The sequence below is a fragment of the Xenia sp. Carnegie-2017 genome, unplaced genomic scaffold (genome assembly GCF_021976095.1).
Source record: "Xenia sp. Carnegie-2017 unplaced genomic scaffold, XeniaSp_v1 HiC_scaffold_24, whole genome shotgun sequence".
Lineage (NCBI taxonomy): Eukaryota > Metazoa > Cnidaria > Anthozoa > Malacalcyonacea > Xeniidae > Xenia > Xenia sp. Carnegie-2017.
In genome coordinates, this window is record NW_025813487.1 from 18,571,662 (window position 1) to 18,596,565 (window position 24,904).

At 34.2% G+C, this 24,904-nt stretch overlaps 4 protein-coding genes across 4 annotated transcripts in view; 3 read left to right on the forward strand and 1 right to left on the reverse strand.

Moving 5' to 3' along the window:
• LOC124451719 overlaps positions 1–19,615 on the forward strand; it is a 98,916-nt gene extending 79,301 nt beyond the window's left edge. Inside the window, exons 6-7 of the mRNA XM_047002343.1 lie at positions 18,493–18,597; positions 19,417–19,615. The gene's annotated coding sequence lies outside the window, so the exon portion shown is untranslated. The remainder of the gene's footprint in view (positions 1–18,492; positions 18,598–19,416) is intronic.
• Positions 1–24,904, reverse strand: part of LOC124451703 (carcinoembryonic antigen-related cell adhesion molecule 6-like) — a 93,311-nt gene that overhangs the window by 58,991 nt on the left and 9,416 nt on the right. Inside the window, exons 3-4 of the mRNA XM_047002321.1 lie at positions 5,684–6,028; positions 2,409–2,690 (exon numbers count right to left, since the gene is read on the reverse strand). Coding sequence (XP_046858277.1) covers positions 2,409–2,690; positions 5,684–6,028 — 627 coding nt within the window. The remainder of the gene's footprint in view (positions 1–2,408; positions 2,691–5,683; positions 6,029–24,904) is intronic.
• LOC124451721 lies at positions 7,588–12,329 on the forward strand. The gene is made up of 3 exons (XM_047002345.1): positions 7,588–7,890; positions 10,991–11,085; positions 11,979–12,329. Exons 1-3 carry the CDS (start codon positions 7,652–7,654, stop codon positions 12,047–12,049), a joined length of 405 nt encoding a protein of 134 aa, XP_046858301.1. The 5' UTR covers positions 7,588–7,651; the 3' UTR covers positions 12,050–12,329.
• Positions 14,653–16,629, forward strand: LOC124451718. The gene is made up of 5 exons (XM_047002342.1): positions 14,653–15,740; positions 15,898–15,940; positions 16,032–16,104; positions 16,362–16,454; positions 16,536–16,629. Coding segments are annotated over exons 1-4 (474 nt in total). The 5' UTR covers positions 14,653–15,383; the 3' UTR covers positions 16,363–16,454; positions 16,536–16,629.

The following is a 24,904-nucleotide window of genomic DNA, read 5'->3' on the forward strand; positions in this document are numbered from 1 at the left end:
ATGTTCTATAATTTCTTTTAATCGTTGTATTTACATTGTTTTACCATTAGCTTAGAATCTTAAATGAAAGAAAATTTTACAAAATTTGGGGACAATATAGAATTGCAAATCCGGTTTAAAATAAAGCGTCAATACAGATTGGATTAAAATTTCATGCAACGCTACCAAGCTGAACTTACTTTGCTTTTATTTACGACAGCAGAAAATGACAACAACTATAATGGCGACAAGGAAAACCGCTCCAACAGCAATACCAACAATCAGAGCAATATTTGGTCCATCATCATCATCATCTATAACTGTAAAATTATTGTTACCATTATCTTTGCTTGTAGAAGTATTTTGGCTAACTTAAATAAAGAGTTGTGAACTTTGATAAATTTTATCAAACAGTCTTCTTGACGACCCCAAATTCAAACATTAATCAATAGCTTTTTAAATAGGTCTAGCAAATAGTTTGAAATAGCCAGAATGAAACAATGCGATATGCAAAAAAAAATAAAATTCACAATACACACTAAAGTTAGTGTCAGGTCATACGTAAATTGATAAATTAATAAAAAAAGTTTAAAAAACAAATGGTGAGACACACTCTCCATAAATGATGTTCCACATGAAAGAATTAAAGAAAAAAACGTTAAAAAAGTTACCGTTATTAGTGGGAGTGGAACTAATTGATGACGTAAAGGTAAACGTCATCGATGACGTAATTATCGACGGCGATAGACTGAATGAGCTTGATATAGGAGCTAGCACAATTACAAAATTTGTTCAAATGAGAATGATTCCAATATTGAAATTCCTTCAATATTGAAATGCGTGCCACCAAATCGTGAAAATTTGCTAATTTGAAATTCCAGTCATTTAAGCAATTCACGCCAAGTAATAATCGTTATGGTTAATGCAGCATGCAGACATTGCCAGTCTTTGCTTTACCACACGAGCCAGTAAAAAGTTATGTAATCAGAGCAATCTTCGTTGTTTAGTGAAATTTTATTGTTATAAGGGTATTCAAGCGCATTCAAGAAGTCTAATGCTAATTACAATAAGATAAACATCGGTCTTTCACCTTTTGCTACCAAGAAAGTTCGTACATAATGCAAAATAAAAGTCCAACAAGTGATAAACTGAGGCTCTTAATTTTACCTTCGTTGACAGTGAGATTTTTCACTTGAGATGAATCATTTCCCAGTTTATTCTTTGCTTCACAACGATACGAACCAGCATCACTGAAGTTGACGGACTGAATGGTGTGTGTTTTTTCATTGCTGACAACAGAGGTGTTATCATTGTGGTAAATGGTGTAGGTTGGTTCAGGATGCCCATCTGACTCACAGGATATTGTCACACTTTGACCTTTTGTGGCTGGCATTGGAATGATGGTAATATTGGTTTGTCGTGGTCGGTCTAAAAATAAAATTTAATATTCACACACACACTTCCACAGTAACGTATTTGAAAACTAAAACATCTATAGCAACAAAAGTATAAATATAGAAGTTGAAGACTTACATTGCACTACTATTTCAATAGACTTCTGATCTCTAAAACGTGGATCATTATGACTTTGTGCTTTACATCTGTAACTTCCACCATCATTCACTGCAACATTAGTGATTACTAATGTCTTATTTACAACTCAACATCACCAATTATATTGTTATCTTTATCAAACCATGTGACTTTAGCAGGAGGGATACCTCCTTCACCTCTACATACACATGATACATTATCACCTTCATTCACAACCAGAGGAGTTGAACAATGAATTACTACCTTTGGTTTCACTGAAATTTAAAACAGAAAATATTCCTTTCTTAAATTAGTTATGAAAAAGAAAATTTATAATGAGAGTAGTCGTTAGTGTTAGGTGCATTTTCTTAGGACTGCTGGATCAATGCCCTAACCAGTCACAAGCCAGCAGAAAGCCCGCTTATCACTGGCTAAAAGTCCAGATTAGTGGAAATTTTCCACTAAACTGCTATCCAATGAGATTTTGCATTAAACCGCTGCATTAACAACCAATTTGCTTATTGAAAATCTTATTTGTGAAAAAGACTTTGATGTTGCAAAAGAACAACAACGTAACAATAATCACTCAAATTTCAAGATGCATATTAATAATAAATTTTGAAATTTTGAAAGTCAATCGCGTGACCGACTAGACATAAACAATATTGACTTATTATGAAGCCTAAACAACTATCGTTGGTCTTCGAAGAGCTATAAACAAATCATAGTCGTCTAAGGCTTTTGATAACCTATTTAATGAGGATATGCAATAGGCAAAGTTAAAAGCTAGGTGACGACAGATGCATACGTCAGCGCAGCAGGCAGCAAAGAGGGCATTGATGCCTAAATGTCAAACGTTTATAATGAGATCTGAAATGCTTTCTTACAAAACTTACAAGTAGCTTTCACTGTTACTTCAATAGATTTTTCATCTCTAAAACGTGGATCATTATAACTTTGTGCTTTACATGTGTAATTTCCACCATCATTCAATGTAACATTAGTGATTACTAATGTCTTACTTACAACTCCAACATCACCAATTATGTTGTTATCTTTATCAAACCATGTGACATTAGCAGGAGGGCTACCTCCTTCACCTCTACATACACATGACACATTATCACCTTCATTCACAACCAGAGGATTTGAACAATTAATTATCACATTTGGTTTAGCTGAAAACAAAAACAGAAAATTTTCAGTCAGTATTCAAAATAAAGAAAATGAATATATGGTGAAAAGTAATTGATAAATAAAATCAAGTTGTTTTAAACATAGCAACCCCCATTAGGAATTTAGGAAAGCAACATTTTACATAAGTTTTATTAACTATAGGAGAGCAATTGCCATGGTGAATGGACTGAAACCAAATAAAAAACCACGAAACCCAAGATAAAACCGAGAAAAAAACTAACCAGAAAAACTAACCAGAAAAAAACAAAGAAAAAATCAAGAGTTCGGAAAAGAACTGTTTTAGAAAGTTAAGACACAGCAAAACAAATTGATCAAATCCTCCAACCGTTTGACAGAGGAGTGCATATCAGGCAATGGCGCGTTGTCAAAGGTCGGTAGGTATGAAATTATTGATGCTTTAACTTGTAAGCAAGTAAACAATGAGAAATTATAAGTTCCACTATTCAAACACATTTTTGGTAGGAGTGCATCACAACTCATTGATCGATACACATCCTGTAAAAGAAGAACTTTGTGGAGATAGTAAATCCATCCTTGTAGCCACAAATGACCTTTTCATTACATACATATGTTGTTTGTCAAATGGATGTTTAAACGTCTGAAATCAAGTGGATTGAAAGAGCAAGAAATGCAAAGTCTAGCGTGGTTAATATCGAACGCAGTTACAAATGCTGCATGAGATTGGTAAGTGACCTTTACCATCTTCATTGTAAGACTAGTCGCAAAATTCATAGAAACCATCGCTATGCTTCTGACCGTGTACTTGTTGTGACAAATAGAAGATTGCCATTCATTGAAATCAACGAAAGTTCAGACAGTGGAAGTATAAAAAAGTGATGAAAGAACTTCATTGACTGATTTCACTTACGAAAGTTTGTGGCAAAGTCAAATAAGGGCATTCGGTAAAACGAATAAGCATGTAAAACGACGAGCGGAACATATATAAGTAAACAGGTACAACAAAAACATTTCACTATAGAAATAGTGAAGACAAAACAACAAAACAAATACTGAAGACATTATTGAAGCCAGCTGACTATTGAACAACATGCAAGATCATACCAAATAGTGTTTTTCATAACATGTGCTGTCATTTGAATTATGCTGACTTGGGGTCTGAAAATGAATTGAAAAGCCACGAAGAAAGAGTCAATATTTCTTTCAAACGGATTTCCAAAGAAATTATTAATTTAAGCAAATTGCTTTTATCTACAAACGAAACAGAGAGGTCTCTTTTTGGACGTGCCAAGTACCCTGTATTCATTAGGCTACAACAGAAGAGCAACGCTTCAAATAATATTGAAAACCAAACTAAGAGCATGGTGCTTTTTATTGTGACGTCAAAGAGGTCGTTGAACAGCATGAAGAATTCAACAACACCTTGAAGAATATTTTACCTTTGACGAGACTATCACGAGACTATCCAGATTCTGGTTTTGTAAGTGTTGATCTTGTCTTTGCATTTTAGCCATTTCTTCTGTGTTGAAGACTAAAACTTCACTTACTTTCCTGATTGTGGACAGCAGGCTTGAATCTATATTCAACTCTCTCTTTTGTCCAAGAAGAACATGCTTTCAAACCGGTTGATAATTACATTTTACCTTCTTTAGGCGAGGAACTAAGAAATCGTTGAGATATGAATGGCTCGAACATTTTTTTTGGCTGTGTTATTCATCAAAAGAAGATCGTGTTTATTGCTTATGATGTGTGCTTTTTGGACACAAATTCCCAAGTAAATGCTCAAGACTAAATGTTCACCCTTTCGTCATTGGAATGATGCTGTAGGTAAATTTAGGCGACATGTTGGAACTTACATGGGAGGAAAATGGAACCACATGTTTCTACTTCTCCAATTTTGGATAATGAACGATCTCAATTGTCAGGTGTAGCTTGGAAAACGTACAATGGGCCTTTTCCGGACAACATCGTCAAAACACTGAAGCATGTATCATTTCCAGGATTTGAAAATATTAAAGTTAATCTTTGTATTTTAGGTAATGAATGTGAGACATGAATTTCAGCACTGAGGAATCTAAGAACCTATCAAAGGAGCTTTATGATAGAAGAGCTTTTAATTTGCTTGGCTTTGATGCAAATTTATGCAGAAATTATTTCTGACATTGAAAGTGTGATTAACAAGTTTGCTGAAGATAATATCCGTTTATTATTTTCTAAATGTGTCATTGATATTTACTTTCCTGCAGAAACTCGGAGAGCACAAATGTCTGCTATAATGCGCTTTAGGAATTCAGACTCTGAAGATGACTACCGCTAAGGTTGTCGAAACGTCAGTCAGCAACAACAAAAACAGTCTTTCTCAGGACTATGCCAACCTGGACGATCTACATTTACAAACATGTAACGATACTCCCGGGTTCAAACCATTTACTTTGTTAAAACAAATGTCTCGACATCAACCACGTGCGCGCGAAATTTTGCTTCTTTATCATAAAGTTCGGTGCACGTTCTATTTTCTTTCGTCTTGTTTCCGTTATCTTTGGCAGATCTTTCTGGTGGAATATCTTTTTCTTTCGTTTCATCTGTTTTGGGCAAATTCAGAATCAAGCTTTTAACATCAACATCTGTAAGCGTGGATAGACTGTTCTTTGTTCGGCGAGACATAATAGTGATATTACCAGTTGATCAATTGATATCAAATTTTATACCACAAAAATCAAAAGTGGTATCAATAACTAATTTTTTGTCCTATACTCAAATGTAGTAAAATCTGTGATACAAACACTTTAACATAGATTATTCAAATCAAAAGATACCCTATAGTTTCTTTTTTAAATTAAAACAGAACAAAACAAGTCTTCGTATTTGTCTTCGCTCAACGGCTCAAGTATTTAGCTATAGGATTCCAGACTGCGGTCATATATCGTATAATTACGCCCGATGCTACAGCTACTCAGATTACATGAAAGGCTTGGATAACCCCGCTGCTAAGTTTAAAATAATTAATACAACTTACTTGCAATAAACACTTCAACAGATGAGCCAAAGGGATCAGGAGCATGGATAGAAAATTTATAAACACCAATGTAACTTTGAGTAACATTCTTTAACATTAGAGTTGCAGGTTTAAAAACTTCAACATCTAAACCCAAAGACTTAAGGACTGATGTACGATAATGTGGTTTTTTATCATCAATTATTCTTACAATTACTTGAGCTGCAGAAGAAGGAGTGTCAAATGTCCTAAAGGTCCAGCTCCGAAAAAGAAAGTTTCCAATCTTATTTAATGTCCAAGTTATATTGTGAGAAGATCCAGGCAAAAATACAAATTTTTGACCATCAGGTGGAGATATTATTGTTCCTGAAATTGAAATTTAGCTAATATCTATGACTGATAAAAAGATAGTTTAGGTAAAAAATACATCTTCTCCTAACATAACAAAAGTAATTGATTTTCTTAATTCAGGTTCTATTCAAAAATTGCGAGTAAAAAATAAACTAATTAAATATTACTACTACAACAACTAAAAATACATCAAAATCATTTAAGTAAGAAAAGAAATGGATATTTGAAGTTAAATACCTTGGCAAGACCAAGAAATGTGATCAATGTAACAGTCGAAAATACTAAATTTGTCTTTACCATTTTCACTAAAAAATTAAATGATGAATTTTAATGCTTATGATCTTTGAAAATAAAATCATGAGTCAACATGGTTAGTGCTGTGAAAATTCCAGTTTTCCAGCTGCGGCTTATCAATTCTGAACTGGTAAAAATAGTCGGCGCTGTGGCCCATCTCCTGTGCACAGAACTAAACATGGTGCATCAAAATAGATAGTAATTTCTACTCGTAAATGGCAACATTTTGCGTAGCAATATGTTCGATTAATTCTACTACAGAAATATCTTTATCATTGCAATAAATTTTTTGTGTTTTAATTTGCTTTATAAAATAAAAACAGTAAAACATGTGCGCTGATTGGTCAAAGGCTGAGTTTGCATTAGCCTGGGTAAACTGATTTTAGCTGAACCTCAATCAATTAAAGAGATTTTGTTAACCATTCACTAATGAACTTTGTGGAAAAGAGAAAGGTTACATTAGCAAACAAGTTACCCAACGTGAAATTGCTTTATATGTAGCATTTACATGTGTGCTAGGGTAACCCTGAGGGTTAAGGTTTCCATATCAAATTGATAAGGTTACCACAACAGTTGAGTTATGTTTTTTTGTCATAAACCATAAAAATGTTTGAGATAAGGTAATCCCTTTCAGTAGAACTATGTTCACATCATATCTAAAATAAACAACAAACCCCCCTGAACAGATCACAGCAATTACAGGCACGTTACAAACGACTTATTCACAATACAAACAAACGATCAACCAAAAACATTACACTTCAAACTAATTCACAATGACAATACACAATTGACACCCACACACAGGGGCGGATCTAGGGGTAGGCACCATAGGCAAGTGCCTATGGTGAAATTACCAAAATATACTTCGACTTAGATTCGATACGAATTTATCGAATTATGAAACTATGAATAGCACTTTATCGCAGTCAAATCATCTGACTTTTGTTTAGAAATGTTGTGCAATTAAATGACGTAATTTTGATATGAATCGTAGTCCAGATGCGTATGATTATCTATAAAGCTCCGTGTCGTTAGGCAAAGCAGCCATTTTGCCTAAGTCAAGAAGGCGATCTAGCCATTTGATTGGTTGTTAGCAATTTGCCTAAACAAGATGAATTTGCCTAACTTGACATCGTGTATAGGTATTCTGATTGGGCAATTTTTTGCAACCGTATGCTTTCATTGGTCATTTTTTTTTGCCTAACTTGAGCAATTTCAACCAATCATTGCTGTTGATAAGCATAGTTGAGCTAGGCAAATTAGGCAATTGAAAATTAACATACACTCGTATTGTTTCTGAACAGCCTCTGTGCTCAGTTTACGGTTTTGTGATATTTTATAATGTCTTCATTGTGTTGTGGTAATTTATACGAGACTGCTCAGTCTGCGTTGGCCAAAAACGATTTAAAATGCCTTAATGAGCTTTATTCTCGTTTATTGGTCGACGTTCGACCTATGTTTACTAACGAGCAGCTGTTAGATAGAATTTATGACCCCGACCATACTCTGTGTCGAAATTTTGGAGCTGAAATATATGTGCCAAAGCACGCTCATGACGGAAAGACTTGTACTGCAATAAGGTAAATATATTATAATTATATATATCGTATTGTAGTATTTATATATACGTGTAAAATGGTTAAATCTCAATTTCGCTAGGCTATATCTTTGTCTACAGTCAGCAATTCATTCATACAATGCAATCAATCTACCAAACAAAATATTAATTTCTTTTCTTGAATATTTTTTAAGATCTGAAGCTTCTGGCAATTGCCTCTACAGTTCAGCTTCCTAGTTCTGGTAGGTAACAATGCATTGGTCCCTACTTTGCGAATTTTAACATCGCTTGAGCTATTTATTCATGCTGCTTTTATGCTCAACACCCATGCTTTTTGTCTGTTATAAGTGAGCACAGTGATTACTTTGCCCAAAGCTTAAACAATCTTTTGCCTTTGTCAGTGTCTAAAGAATGTTTAGACACTGGATATACAACAGATGAACTGGTAAAACAGGAGGCTATTTTAAATTGTAATGACCAGAAATGGTCATCTTTTCTTTGTATTTTGGGCCTATCTTCTGTTTTAGGTAGAAAAATTCATACTTTTATCCTGATTCTGGTGAAAGTAGATATAAATTGTTATTTAATCGTATTGTTCAGCCCGGTTATTAAGCCAAAGAGGTTTGGATGCTATTAATATTTTGTTTTGTCATGAAGGATCTGTACAACCAGGTGAGACTTTTCAGTCTAATCATTTTGTGCCTCTCATTTTCCATGCCCACAGGTTGAAGCGAAAATTGTCTAATTCCTGTACACAGTCTAATTCTAGCAGCTCAACAACAGAGAAACGAAAATTTGTCAAAATTTTTCCAAATATTGCACAAAAAACAGTTGACATTTCAAATTTTTTTACTTCAACTAATAGGCCTGCTGCCCAACCAACTTTTAAAAGGATGCCCAATGAGAGTTTTTCTTCTGCTGCAGCTCTTGCTCAGACATTAAATAAAGCCAATAGTCTTTTGCTTCACACATCATCCCAGGAACTATTGCCTGGTATTCCAACTTCTGGTGATATGCAACCTGCTGTTTTAACCCATAATTTTGATGTTTCCTTGTATAGGGAGAAAGTTAAGGGTATGGATAATTCTGAAATATGTCATTTGATAAAAAATGTATATAAACCAGATAAAAAGTATCATTTTCCTAAATCTAATGGCAGATCATTTAGGCATGATTGGCTAGACCAGCATGAATGGCTTTGCTATTCACCTTCACAAAATGGTGCGTATTGTCTATCGTGTGTGTTGTTTGGCAATAGATTCCCAGGCAAGGCCAGTAAAGTAAAAAAGTTGTTTACTGAACCTCTTCAAGATTGGAAGAATGCTAAATGCTCTTTCACTCAACATGCTGGAAAAAGTAAAGGAGGGAAGTCGGTTTGCATGCATCCACATCACCAATTTTGATGCTTTATGTTCCCAAATATCAGGTACTCTGCAGCCTATCGAGATGATCATGGATGCTGGTATCAAGAAAGAAATAGAACAGAATAGGGAAATACTATCTCCAATTATTGATTCTGTCATTTTTTGTGGACGTCTAGGTTTACCTCTTCGTGGGCATCGTGATGATTCCAAGTATCACCCTACTGTTGGTTGTTATTCATCTGGAGGGTTGGTAATTTCATTGAAACACTCAATTATGGAGTTAGGAGAGGGGATAAAGTTTTAGAAAATCATTTAAAGAATTGTGGTAAGAATAGAAGTTATATTTCTAAAACAAGTCAAAATAAAATCATTAAATGTTGTGGCCAGGTAATCAGTAATCAGATTATTTCTGATATCAAAAAGTAAGTTTTTTCTGTTATTGCTGATGAAGCATCTGATTCTTCACATAAAGAACAAATGTCTCTTGTTTTGCGCTTTGTTGATACCGATATGAATATCAGGGAAGAATTCATTTCATTTCTTTTTGTAAGTGGGGACTAAGTGGTGCTCAACTTGCCAAGCTACTTTTAGAGGCTCTAAAGGAACTGACTTTATCAATAGATGATTGTAGGGGGCAAGGTTATGATGGGGCTGGTTCAGTTGCTGGTTGCACTAATGGTCTAGCAGCTCAAATTTTAAAGCTTAACCCAAAGGCTCTTTATACACACTGCTATAGTCATAGGTTAAACTTATCCATTTGCGATTCTTTGAGTATACGTGTTGTCAATGATATGTTGAAACATGTTAACAATGCCACTAATTTTATTAAAATTTCCCAAACTCGCAATATTCCTTTGAAAACATATACGTAATTCAGAAACAAACTCGAAAAAGACTAGATTAACAGACGTTTGCAAAACTAGATGGGTAGAACGTATCGAAGGTTTAGATACATTCCAAGAGCTTTTGTACCTGTATACACCACCCTTAACGATATGTCTGAAAATCTAGATGGTGAGTTCAAACCGTCGCTTCAGTCTGATGCCTCATCTTTGTTTCAACTTATTGACAGGTTTGATTTCGTCGTTGCTTTAGTTATCACGAGAAATATTCTTGATTCAACTCTTCCAGTAACACAGTTATTACAGGGTAAGAGTATCGATATAATGGATGGTATTCATTTAATTTCAACTTTGAAAACTGAGGTGGTGAACATGAGGAATTCCTCTGATTTTATCATGACACCTGGTATGACGAAGCGCTTGAACTGGCAGCAAAAGTTGGCATTGAAGAATGGAAACCAAGAACAGTGCGCAAACAAACGACCAGGGAAAATATTCCCCACACAACCATTTCTGAGTATTATAAACGTGCAATTACTCTTCCTCTACTAGATCATTTGCAATCTTCTTTAGAATCACGATTCGACCTTGAGAGTGTGAATGTCTATAAAGGCCTTAGCATTGTACCGACGAAAATGATGTCCATGACAAGAGATGGGGTGGATTGGAAAGAGCCATTCAAAACTGTGGCTAACTTTTATTATGATGATTTGCCAAATCCTTTGGCCTTAGATGCTGAACTTAGGTTGTGGTACACTTATTGGGAGACCCACTGCGGCCTCCTTCCTGATAACATTGCCCAGACTTTAAAATCTGTTCATTTCGCCGGATTTGAAAACATTAAAATTTTACTACGTATTTTAGGAACGCTCCCCATTACCTCTTGTGAATGTGAACGATCTATTTCTTCCCTTAGGACACTTAAAAACTATCAGCGAAGTACCATGGTTGGGGAACGCTTAAATGGTTTGGCCTTGATGCAAATTCATCAGGAAATTGTACCAGATATTGGTGAGGTTATTAATACTTTTGCTGTTGGAAATACAAGGCTAAAATTTGCATGAATTTATTCATATCCTAGTTTTTTATTTTGTTGAAATGTCCATATGTTAACCATTTATTGTGCGTTGTACACAATAGTAACGTCAATAGAATTTGCATCAAACTAATAGCTCGCCCGATAAAGGTTTTTTCCTATATACATTCCAATCTTAAAACTGCTGAGTACGTGTATGGTACTCGGCCGTTGTCGACATAAATTGTTTTCACAATTAATATTACAATGTTAGACCGTTAAAATCAGTGACTAATCAAATTTTCAGGTTCTACATTGCTTAAATTTGCTATATCATATTCATTTAATTTACTTGCATCATTCATTATTTCAAAAATTGTAAGCATAAATAGAATAATTTTTCCTTACACCAAATTTTAGTCTTCACAAAGACTCTTTATACAAAGCTCTATTTTGACTATTACATTACATTTACATTCTGCTCATTTGTTGGCAAATGAGAGTGCACATTTTAGGTGGGGGGTAAAGGGTTGGAATTGACTGGGATGGTGTAAGAAACTGAGCAATCTTACATCCATGAAATGTCCCACATAGTCACCCATTTCTAACCAAACTCCTTTGCTATTTGCTAAAGGTGTGAAAGGCGAGTTTCTGGCGCCTTCAAAACCAGAGTGCTCATTTTAGGTGGGGGTAAAGGGTTGGAATTGACTGGGATGGTGTGAAAAATTGAGCAATATCACATCCATGAAATATCCCATATAGTCACCCATTTCTAACCAAACTCCTTTTCAAAGGTGTGTAGGCGAACTTCTGGCGCCATAACCAGTCTGCTTAATTCGGCTCACAGGGCTGTCCATGCCGGATCACGATTTTTTGTTTTGCGTTAAAGTGTTCCTAGGCATGCTGATGAGCCCTGATATGGGGCTAAACAGTCTTGTGTGCATTCAATATTCTGAATAGTGAAAATCAACGACCTTGTGATATGTAAGTATAAATATACAATGTTTTTATGTATTTATACGATTGAGATCTACAAGATTCTGCATAGCTGAATGATTAGACTGTTTGATTTAAACAATTTATCGAAAGCATAAATAGTGTAGTATGTTTTGCAAAGTATGACGTCATAGGTTTAGCACTGAATGACGTCATAATGTTTTGCCTATGGTATCCAAAATCCTAGATACGCCCCTGCCCACACATTACAACTAAAAACGTCACACCTAATTCACACATCACAATAAAATATTTCACTTCACACTAATCCACAATGACAACATATTCTATACACAATAAATACAATGACGTAGGAACTACAATAACAAATACGGCTAACCTGACGTTTACTCCTCATTTGACTCTGAAGATGACTCACTGCTAAGGTTGTCGAAACGTCAGTCTACAACAACAAAAACAGTCCTTCTCAGGACTTTTATTAACCTGACGATCATCAATTACAAACATATAACGATACTCCTGGTTCAAACCATTTACTTTATATCTAAAATAAATTGCTTTCAAAGCATAAAATTATACACAAGATGCACTACATGATTTTACAGAGACAAACAATAAAACTAGAGCTATCCACCATCTACAAGGAAGTTTTCAAGATGGCAAAGAAGGTTTTTATTCTATGAATGTTAAGTCGTCATTGAAAAAAAAAACACTCAATGTGAACATAATATAATGAAAATGAATTTGAAACGATTTTCAGAGGTCTTACACTGAATTATGGATCTTTATAAATAGGCCTCAAGGAAGGCAAATGTTTCATCTGCAATCATGTCCACAACATGCTGATGTTGCTGTCATTAATAGTAATACACAGACCTGTCAATGGTAGAGTCTCCTACACAAAAAGATAGCCTTGCAAGTATGGTTACACTATTCCCATGTAAACAAGGCCCTTATTAGTTTGGTAACTAAACAATACAACAGGAAGTCCAAAAATATTTTCAAGAATCAAAGAAGAAATGAAACGCAACATACCTCATTTAATATTTAATGTCGTGTTTCGTCTTGGTCTTTAAAATTATGAAATTCAAAATGCATCAAAATTTTAAAAGTTTTGTTTAAAGCGACGTTAAGGTAAAGAAATCTTCATCAAAGCATACCAATACAAAAGCTGTTGTATTTTTACGTATACACTTGTGTACCATATTATTGAAGGTTTTCGAATTCAGACTAAAGCTCACACACTATCGTCTATATTGACGAAAACGAAAACGAAACGAAAATTCGTGCACGAAATGCATGCCAGACACGACGAAAAAATTACAAGCATGTTTGCAAAGCCAAACTTTTTGGCCAATAAGCAAGCGGCATTTTTGACGGATTAGAAAAAATAGCTATCTCTAAAAGAAAAAGATTACTTCTTCTTAAGAAAAAGTTACTGCCTTTAAAGTTGAAAACAAGCAACAGCAAAAGTCGATACTGGATTCGTCCAATTAATAAACGAGAGCCGAACAATGAAAATAGACACATAAAATACTTGCGAATGACGACGACAAATTTTGACTACATTTTGGATTCATTAAATGAAGATATGATCTTCGCACTTTGTTGTACAATTTTAAGCAATTGTCTCATAAACCCAAAAAATCAGGTGACTCAACGGGAATCGAACCATGACCTCTGCGGTGCAGTGCTCTGACCAACTGAGCTATGAAGTCACACAGTGGTGAGCAGGTCAATTTGGGTTTCATGTTTCGTGAAATGAATGTTATATGAATGTTTATGCAGTGCGGTGTTTGAAATTAAATGAAGATATGATCTTCGCACTTTGTTGGACAATTTAAGCAATTGTCTCATAAACCTGAAAAAATCAGGTGACTCAACGGGAATCGAACCCATGACACAGTGGTGAGCAGGTCAATTTTGTTGGGCTCATGTTTTCTCGTGAAATGAATGAATGACATTGTCATGGGTTCGATTCCCGTTGAGTCACCTGATTTTTCTAGTTTATGAGACAATTGCTTAAATTGTCAACAAAGTGCGAAGATCATATCTTCATTTAATTTCAAACACCGCAGGCATAAAACATTCATATAACATTCATTTCACGAGAAAACATGAGCCCAATAAAATTGACCTGCTCACCACTGTGTCATGGGTTCGATTCCGTTGAGTCACCTGATTTTCAGGTTTATGAGACAATTGCTTAAATTGTCCAACAAAGTGCGAAGATCATATCTTCATTTAATTTCAAACACCGCACTGCATAAAACATTCATTTTGGATTCAATTAGACCTCACATCACTAAAGTTGGCACACATCTTAGAAAATCTGTTAGCCCTGATTTATCAAAACCTCTTGCCACTCCGCCATGTTTGAGTACAAAGTCTGATATTATTAGCCAATAGTATGCGTTTTCGTTAACAAAAAAGGTCAAAAGTTTAATTCTTCTAATATGCACGAAAACGAAATTTTCGTCGAGTTTTCGTTCAAAATTTTCGTTGCGGCAGTTTTCGTTCTGATTTTCGTCGATATGGACGATAGTGTAGCCTTGGCTTAAAACTTATTTCCTTTCACAAACACAATTTTAGTATTGGCTAATTTTAGTTTGAACTAAGAATTCTCGATAAGAGACTCGTTTCAATAGCGCCTGTCGAATGCCATGAATATTTACGCCAAAACTTTACAGCAAAACAATATTTTCATTCAAGACAACAAGGACAAGTACGCTATTCCACTAAAAATACAGCAAAATGTAACATACCCATGTAATTTGGTTTTCTTCCGTGAGAATTTCAGAAAGACTCAATTTCCTGCTTCGCAACGTATGACGTACATGAAGTTATGGCACAAGTCGAGAATCATAAGTGACATATGAGAAGGCAAGCACGTGTTGAGAAAATCAACCATACGTCGATATTTCTGACTGGCAAACTGGACAGCGGTTGCGAAACGTATATTGTAAATACTTCGTGTCATCCATATAACATAACATGGTCTTCAGTAAACAATGGCTGAAGAAAATGGCGTACCGAATAATATCGTAGAAAATATTCTTACAAGACTGGAATTAGGCCATGACTGGACGTACTCTCTTCGCGCATTTCTCCCCAAGAAACTGGTGAAAGAGAGGTCAGGCGTTTTTTTACTGGAAGAAGAACTTCTTCAACATCACAAGCATCGTCTTCCAGGCTTGCAACCGGGAGACAAAATTCAACCTATCCAAATAACAGAAATTTTGTACGGAGGCACAATTTTCAAGGACAACGTCCTTCAAATGTTGGTCGCAAGAAAGCTAAGGAACCTAAAGTCAAAGCCATCGATAACAGGACCTTCATGCGTGACTTGGTACTGCTTGACGGACCTTCCATTCTTGTTGTCCCACGTCAGGGAGCGCGTCTGTATTTAATGGAGAGAGGGCATGTGATATCAGGATGTAGATTCACTAGAGGGATGAATGCAGCACAAGTAGAGATCACCATAATGGAGGCGTTTGATGGAAAGGTTCCTCTAGGTGTTGATATCGAAATACTGATGTCCATGCATACATCTTTGGTTGCTCCAACTTTGGCACCTGGGCAACAGGGCATTGATGGGGCAATACTGCAGCGGCTGTTTCAAAACAAACCAATTTATATTCGTCCAAGTGAACAAATAATTGTGTCTGCACCTGGACAAAAACCTATATCACAGGTGGCAAATTTGTCTTTATCCTATTGCTGAAAAATGCTATTGTTAGTCACCATATTCCATGATTGATTGACTCTTTTATAAAGTTAATATCCAGTAGTCCATTTTGATGCAATAACACGTAATAGCAATGACATTATGAAACTTTTACATATTTCAGAAGGGAAACAATCAATTTAATGAGGAAAGTCCTATTGATTTAGGTACTATATAAAGTTTATATGTTAAATTGTCATATCATATTTATGGTTTGCACATTCTTCCAAGTAAGAGAAAATGACTTTCTTTTTCTAGAAATGGAAGATGAAAATGTCTTTAGATATTTTATGGGCAGAGGATGGTACAGTGACACCATCAGTGGCACATGGTAAAACATTTGATAAATCCTGTATTGTGCTCTAATAAAATTGTACTGTTGCTTTAACTAGTACACAAAAATCATCATTAGATACATCAGAAGATTGAAATTTGAGTTCTGCAAAGTCCTCCCTACAAGATGCTGAGTTAGACAACCTAGTTACATCCCCAATGCTACAATGTAAAAGATCAAGATGAATCCCCAAATTTGCTTTAACTAAAAATTCTTGTCGTTTTTAAATATGCACTAAAATTATCAATTTGTAGATGAATCAGAAGATATGATGAATTTTGGTTCCGTGACTTCTGCCCAACAAGTTGTTGAGTCCGATAACCTTTTGGCATCATCAGAGTTGCAGGGTAAAATATTAGGAATATCTTACGTAGTGCTCTAATTAAATTGTGCTGTTGTTTTTACTTGTGCATTGATATTATCATTAGATCCATCAGACAACAGGACTTTGGAATCTGCAACACCTGCCGAATGTCCACACTTAGAGTTAGAAGGCGCCAAGCATCCTCCGACAAGGACAAGTTGCCCGCTCACTCTCCTGTTCGGAACCGCTTTCTTCACTTGTTTCGGCCTTCATTTCGGGTTCATATTGATAGGGCAGAACCTCACCCGGTTGATTTTCGTGTATGTCATCCATTACAGCAAAAAAACCCAGTAAAATACGCTTTAAATGTGTTGTAACGCCGTCAATCACAAAGTATATTGTATTGTTGTTTTGACTGCTCACCAGCCAATGACGTCACTACCGCTCGAGATAATTTTATCAAAATTTTATCCAAGATGGCGAAATTTATAAAACTTTTGCTGCAAATATCTCAGCAACAAAATATTTTTGAAAATAATTTTGCTATTTTAGTTGTTAGACATCACAAAGGTTCAAAAATATGCCATAAAAATGTTCGTTGCCAATGTCCTTTAAATTTGCCAGAAGACACTACTCTTGCGCATGCGTGCTTCATCATTAATCATAATCTTATTCCAGAATGAAACTCAATTCGCGTTTACATGAGATTAAACTAAATTTCAATCCGGAATGAAAATAGGAATGAACTCGATCCCGATCGAGTTGTGTCTCATTCCGGATTCATGTAAAGATACAAGAGAATTTCTTTTGAAATGGAATGAGTTCATTCCGGATCGAAAGTCATTCCGGATTCAAGTAAATACCCCCTAACTAAACAATACAACCGGAAGTTCAAAAATATTTTCAAGAATCAAAGAAGAAATGAAAGCCAACATACTCATTTAGTATTTAATGTAGTGTTTCGTCTTGTCTTTTAAAATTATGAAATTCAAAATGCATCAAAATTCTTAAAAAGTTTTGTTTAAAGCGACGTTAAGTTAAAGAGACCTTCATCAAAGCATATCATTACAAAAAGCTCTTGTATTTTAACGTATACACTTGTGTACCATATTATTGAAGGTTTTCTCCAATTCAGACTAAAATTTGTCTTCCTTCATAAACACAATTTTAGTATTGGCTAATTTTTGTTTGGACTAAGAATTCTCGATAAGAGATTCGTTTCAATAGCACCTGTCGAATTACATGAATATTTACGCCAAAACTTTACAGCAAAACAATATTTTCATTCAAGACAACAAGTACAAGTACGTTATTCCACTAAAAACACAGCAAAATGTAACATACCCATGTAATTTGGTTTTCTTCCGTGAGAGTTTCCGAAAGACTCAATTTCCTGCTTCGCAACGTTTATCGTACATGATGTCGTTGTTGATTATGCAGTTCGATGGGCGTACTTTGTATTTCTGTGTATATATTCACTCAATATATTCACTATGGTAATTCAATGGCGTATTTTAATTGAAATGATATAACTGGAATGCTAAGTCGTGATCATTGAACAAAAAAAAATTGAATAAAATAGATGTATTTAATCAGTGTGCCCCACGGTGACCAGACTTTCTGAAAGTAAAAACCAAGCGAAGCTCCAAAACTTCCTAAAATCAATAAAAAACTACCGAATTCGGAGATACAGTTGTTAAACAAATTCACAGGTTACGGCAAAAAATCAAAAGACAAATGCTAATAAATATACAGAAATCAACTCGTTCTTACATCAACTAAAATCATGAAGTCAAAAGAGATGAAAATGCAACAGAAGTATCTACAACGACTTATATTTACTGTTAAACTAACTGTAAATAAGTCACATTAAAAACATTGCCCAGTCTTTATCGGCCTAACTATCGATCAATACATTCAAGATCATCTATTAAATAGAAGGTATACATAGTCAAGCAACTTTGGTGAAAACCATTATTATTTTTAAGATGAACATGACATGAAATACAAAAAAAAGAATGATATTTGATCAACAAAAACAAATGAAAGAGTAAAATTCGTCCTTTTACCTTCGTTGACAGTGAGATTTTAAACTTTCCTGTTTAATCATGGCTTCGCAACGATAAAAAAGGACAATAGAAAAGAAAAAAGTTGGTGCAACGGGACCAGACGAGACTTCGAGATGTGTAAGTGTGCATGGCCCTGCCCTGGAGAATCCAGCAGGCAGCACGCTAATTAGAAAGTTCAGATTAGTCTAATTTTCGCATTGATTTGGTAACCATTGAAATTTTCATTTTATAGTTTATATTTTTCTTACAACGGGAATCCGAGATGTATAAGCGTGGCCCAGCTGAACTGATCAGTTATAAGCTATATACACGCTTATCCATCAATATCATTTCGGATCAGTGGAAATTTTCCACTAAACTGCTATCCAATGAGATTTTTGGATTAAACCGCTGCATTATTAACCAACTTGCTTAATGAAAATTTCATTTGTAAAAAAGACTTTGATGTTGGAAAAGAACAACAACATAACAATAATAACTCAAATTTCAAGATGTATATTAATAAATTTTGAAAGTTTGATTTATAAAGTTAAAGTTATTGCTCTTGTTGTTTTAGCATTCAAATCGAGAATGAAATATCCAAACGTTAAAAGTTTTATTGTTGCTCCCAAATGATGGAGGTTTTTGTACATCTAGAGCATTGCGATATTTAACAGTCGGGATTCTCCAGTACATTTGTTTATATTTTTGAGTATTAAGACGGCTCTCCTTATGTTGTCGAACAACCCACTAGCCCTGTATTCAAAATGAAACCGTACAAACTGCAAATAATTTTTGTTACGATTGGCGCTCCATAGTAGATCACTAAAGGTGTTCTTAACTATCCAACTATGGTCTTCTCTTAACTAGATGGGTCTCAAGGCATTCCCTAATCAAAGACAAATTTTGAAATTTACGATTTAGATTCATCGGAAATAAGATTTCGTGCTTTTTCAGGGCCTTTTCGTGATCCTGTTCTAAACAATTTGGTATACACAGGAAACAAGTCAGGAAAGCAGGTGTATAGTAAGATAAATAGAAAATACTTATTCAAAAACAACCAATGAATGAATCAGAATGACCAGTGTATTTTCCTATCCAAAAATGGCTTCCTTCTGGAAATCATAAAGTATTGGCAGCTCCAAAGGGAGGAAAAGATGCAAAATTCAAATCTTATCAGAAAATGTAAATGTTCGTAAAAGCCATTGCGACTTTACAACATGGAAAATGTTTATAAACACATGTTTAGAATAAATTTATGATTTTCTTGAAAACAAATTACTGTTCTCATAATTTCTTTTTTCGTCGGCTATCACGTACTCCGATTCATCATTTTTTTGCAAAGATTCATAATTATTATCTTCCATATTCATTTTCGATATGTCCAGTTCTTGATAAGTTTTATCAATTGTATCATCCTTTGGTCTCAAAGATTGATAATTATCTTCTTTATTATTCATTTTTGATAAATCCAATTCTTGATAAGTTGTATCAACAGAAATTTTTCTAACTTCAGATGGAGATTGAAATTGTTGACGTTTTTTACTTAACCAATGTTGACGATAACGCAAAAAAAATAAAATAGAGACGAAAATTCCAACGATAATTCCAGATGTTAAAGTTATTAAAATAATGTACCATTCTATTTTGCACTGTTTTATTCTCTCTTTTTGGTCATCACAAAGAACGTTGTCTAGAGAAGAAGCATAGAACTTAAAAATATGGAAAAAATCAAAAGAGTTTATTTGTATACAATACTAATATACATATGATAACAAGATTGGAATATTTTGATTGAGCAATGGATGGATTGAATTAAACATTTCCATTAAGTTTAAGGCAAAGGTCGAGATGTTAATTGCATTGTGTGGTCAGAGCAAAAGTTTGCTGTAAAAGAGCGATTTGCTTAAATTTTCTTTTAAGGATTTTTATCATCTCAGGTAGCGCATGCAAATTGAACAGAAAGAGCTAATAGTATTTTAAACATAAATATGACTTTATAGCATTTTAAATAAATTATCTTTTGTGTTGCAATCAGTAGATGAATATTTGGAAAGGAAAAATGATGTTGGAGATACATATGTTAACAAATTTACTGGTTGGAATTCTAGCCCAAACTTAAATGAAAAATGCTAAAATAGCTACACAGAAATCAACTCAAATTATTGGTTTGTTGTGGTGGATCTGTAAAGAATAAAATTAAATTCAATATTCTACACAAACGCTTATAATGAGATCTGAAATGTTTTCTTACAAACTTACAAGTAGCTTTCACTGTTACTTCAATAGATTTTTCATCTGTAAAACGTGGATCATTATAACTTTGTGCTTTACATCTGTAAGTTCCACCATCATTCAATGTAACATTAGTAATTACTAATGTCTTACTTACAACTCCAACATCACCAATTATGTTGTTTTCTTTAACAAACCATTTGACATTAGCAGGAGGGTTACCTCCTTCACCTCTACATACACATGACACATTATCACCTTCATTCACAACCAGAGGTGTTGAACAATTAATTACCACCTTTGGTTTTACTGAAATTAAAAACAGAAAATATTCCTTTCTTAAATTAGTTATGAAAATTAGTAATGAGAAATTTAATAATGAGAGTATTCGTTAGTGTTAGGTGCATTTTCTTATGAGTGTTCAATTAAACCGCTGCATTATTAACCAACTTGCTTAATGAAAATTTCATTTGTAAAAAAGACTTTGATGTTGGAAAAGAACAACAACATAACAATAATCACTCAAATTTCAAGATGCATATTAATAATAAATTTTGAAATTTTGAAAGTCAATCGCGTGACCGACTAGATATAAACAATATTGACTTATTATGAAGCCTAAACAACTATCGTTGGTCTTCGAAGAACTATAAACAAATCATAGTCTCTTGATAACCTATTTAATGAAGATATGCAATACGCAAAGTTAAAGCTAGGTGACGACGGATGCATACGTCAGCGCAGCAGGCAGCAATAGGGGTATATGAGGCGTAAGCTCAAGAATCAATCATAATTGGGAGTGGTAGTCTTTCAGCAAAACGAATCTAAATCTCGCCAACAAAGAAAAATATATAACTATCTTCATTGTTCAGCACAATCTTGTACTATCGTGTACAAATGGGATGAAACTGAACAGTCGTAATTTGTTCATGTACAATGTAGAATACTAGCCCAAAAATTGATGAAGTAAAATTTTGATCTTACCTTTGATGATAGTAAGATTTTTAACATCAGATGAATCATTTCCCAGTTTATTCTTTGCTTCACAACGATATGAACCTTGGTGACTGAAGTTGACTGACTTAATAATGTATGTCTTTTATTACTGATAACTGCACCATTGTGATAAATAGTGTAGGTTGGTTCAAGATAACCATCTGATTCACAGGTTATTGTCACATTTTGACCTTTTTTTACTGACATTGGACTGATGGTAATATTGGTTTGTTGTGGTAGATCTGAATAAAATTAACAAAATTCAATATTCTGTAAACGTTTATAATGAGATCTGAAATGCTGTCTTACAAACTTACAAGTACCTTTCACTATTACTTCAATAGATTTTTCATCTCTTAAACGTGGATCATTGTATCTTTGTGCTTTACATCTGTAATTTCCACCATCATTCATTGTAACATTAGTGATTACTAATGTCTTACTTACAACTCCAACATCACCAAGTATGTTGTTATCTTTATCAAACCATGTGACATTAGCAGGAGGGTTACCTCCTTCACCTCTACATACACATGACACATTATCACCTTCATTTACAACCAGAGGTGTTGAACAATTAATTCTCGCGTTTGGTTTAACTAAAGAAAGATAAGACAAATTGAAGACATCGTTTTACATAACCACTACCTAATAACTATACAGTGTAGAACAAAAATATTTTTAACCATGAAATGTTGAAATGTTTGTTACATCCTTTCATATGATGGTAAAAACTGTTTTTTTATTGTACGAATCATATTTTTATGATTTCCCAACAACACAACAGATATATGAAACATTTTAAGAGAACGACGATTGTTTTGAAACTAAACATGGGTTTCGGCCAGCTTATACCATCTTCAATACAGAGGAATGAGAAATATATTCATATGAAATATGTTACAGGTATCAAATTACTGAATAATTTAGAGATACGTAGAAATTGAAGATGGTGTTGATGTGATGAATTTGTTTGTTTGACTTTTTTAGTATAGAGAGCTTCTTTAAGTTTTAGAGTAAAATAAAAGGTAACCGATGTCCAGGATGCAAAATCATAAGTTGTTTTAGTTTTACATTGTAGTGAAGTGTGAAGGTGTTTGTAAATGTGTAAATTTTTGTTGGAAGTTGTGTGTTCTTTGATGAGTGTGAAGAAATGGCGAGTTATCTCCTAAATAATATAAGGAGAATTACATCACGCAAAAGAATCGAAAAAAAAGGAAATAGTGTCTTTCAGTGGCTTTTATTTTGTGGGAGGAATTTGGCTTTAACCTGTGGAATTTTCTCAAAGGAATAAACTACTTTAATGTCCACATAATTACAGAAGCGTCTTGTACACTTTCGTAGTTTTTGCTGGGTAGTTTGTAATAGAAAGACTTGGATTTAGTTTCGTTAGAATAGTCTGTAGTTGATTTGACTGGTTTGTGTGTCTGGTTTTTCTTCACATTGAAACATTCGACAACTTTTGTTTATGAAGTGTAAACGAAAAAGAATTGCGTTTTCAGGTTTTCACTAGTGTGTTTACTTCGTTTTAGTAGCCGTTTGATGTACCGTTGATATTGCTTGTCACATCAAAACCAGATATTATCCCAAACTAGTCGCTATCTAAGGCTTAAATCTTTCCGCCCCAGTCATGTAAAAGATGCATAATCAGTCATTAAAGACGGAAATTTTCCATTACTCTTACACAAACTTCAATTTTATCCTTAATCCCTGAATTAATGCCTCCTCAATGTACAACAATACGCATGGAAAGGCCACTGTACAACTGACGAAGATGAATTTGAAGCAATTGATCGTGGCTGCTCAACTTTTTTGCAGACTTTTGAAAAGGTTTCAATTCAATAGACCAAAATATTTTACAACATAAGTTGGAAAATTGAACGTTTTACTAAGAGGATTACAGCTTTTTAAACTATACTTAACAACAAGCTGTAAGAATTGGAGATGCTTTGTCTGAATGAAGAGCAATAATAGAAGAGGCACAAAGTTATGCGTCATTTTATTGCAATGTAATGAAAAAGAGATTTATAGATAAAACAAAATGGACATTTTCGAAGTGTTTGAGATTTCTAATCTTCTTTCTTTCATTTTATACTTTATATTTCATAACGAAAGCATTTTGTTTTTCGTGTATAAATAGCTCCAAAATGAACCAGTAATACGAGGATACTAAATGTACGTGAGTACTAAATGTTAAAAAGTTTCCAAATTTTTGATATTTATTCATGAGTCAGGTAACAGTTTTCCACTTTCCCAGTTTTAAAAGCTGTTTCAAAAAATATGAATCATTTTCTTTGATCAGTGATTTCAATGTTTAATTGGGTTTGATACCGTTTACAGGTTGAGTAAATTTCATTAAATAGTAACATTATGAAACATTATGTTAAGAGCATAATTTGTAGATGAGAGAGAATTATAAAAAGCTATTTTATTTAATGAGACCTTGTCATCGAATCTTTTTATAACACTTGAAATTCCCACTTTACCTGCTAACTTCTTCGCACTTACAATCAATGTTTCTAAACCTGTGGCAACTTCATAAGCACTACTATTGACAAGATCGTTAGTACAAACATGCATAATAATAGTACCATATTTATTTTGGGGGATCTCCAGGACATTTAACTGGATGTCCTTTACTTTTGCACCACTGAAGGAGTGGCAGGTAGATTTCCCTCTCGCTGCCTAGGAGATCTTTTTTGGATCTATATGTTTTAACATTGAGTCACCAATGATGAGAGTTGATGCCGCTGAATAATTCTAGTTTTTTGGTCAGTTATATCTTGGTCGTCATTAGGAATGTCAATTTTTGATTTGTTGAACTTTTCCTTCTGCTTTCAGCGGTAGGCATTCAGTTGGGACTGAGTTGACTGAGTGAGGCATACTTCCATTGATGGTTTTCTAACTGTCGGAGCTACGTGATTTTCCTTGTGGGATTTATCGTGGAGATTTCCAAATCTATTTACTAGACTCTAGTAACTAGAGGAAGAGGATTAGTTGTTGGTTTTTTGTTGATTGTCTTGGGTTGATTCTTACGATTGACATCTATCCAAGCATTTTGATTGTTATCAAAGAGAGACAAGATTCGATTGTTGTCTTCTCTTAGCATGCTAATAAAAAATTTCAAATGGTCAATCTCGGCTGCCATTTTCGCGTTGTCGACTAGAAGAACGGCTTTTTCGGTACCATCGCTTTTCTATTTTCCTTCTAAAAT

Bases quoted from the DNA above. Each gene is read 5' to 3' on its own strand.
- LOC124451721 (XM_047002345.1), top strand. From the start codon at position 7,652: ATGTCTTCATTGTGTTGTGGTAATTTATACGAGACTGCTCAGTCTGCG. The intron at 7,891-10,990 runs GTAAATATATTA...TTCTTCCCTTAG, and splicing joins AAGACTTGTACTGCAATAAG to GACACTTAAAAACTATCAGC. The intron at 11,086-11,978 runs GTGAGGTTATTA...TTTGCGTTAAAG, and splicing joins GGAAATTGTACCAGATATTG to TGTTCCTAGGCATGCTGATG.
- LOC124451718 (XM_047002342.1), top strand. From the start codon at position 15,384: ATGCGTGACTTGGTACTGCTTGACGGACCTTCCATTCTTGTTGTCCCA. The intron at 15,741-15,897 runs GTGGCAAATTTG...TACATATTTCAG, and splicing joins GACAAAAACCTATATCACAG to AAGGGAAACAATCAATTTAA. The intron at 15,941-16,031 runs GTACTATATAAA...TTCTTTTTCTAG, and splicing joins GGAAAGTCCTATTGATTTAG to AAATGGAAGATGAAAATGTC.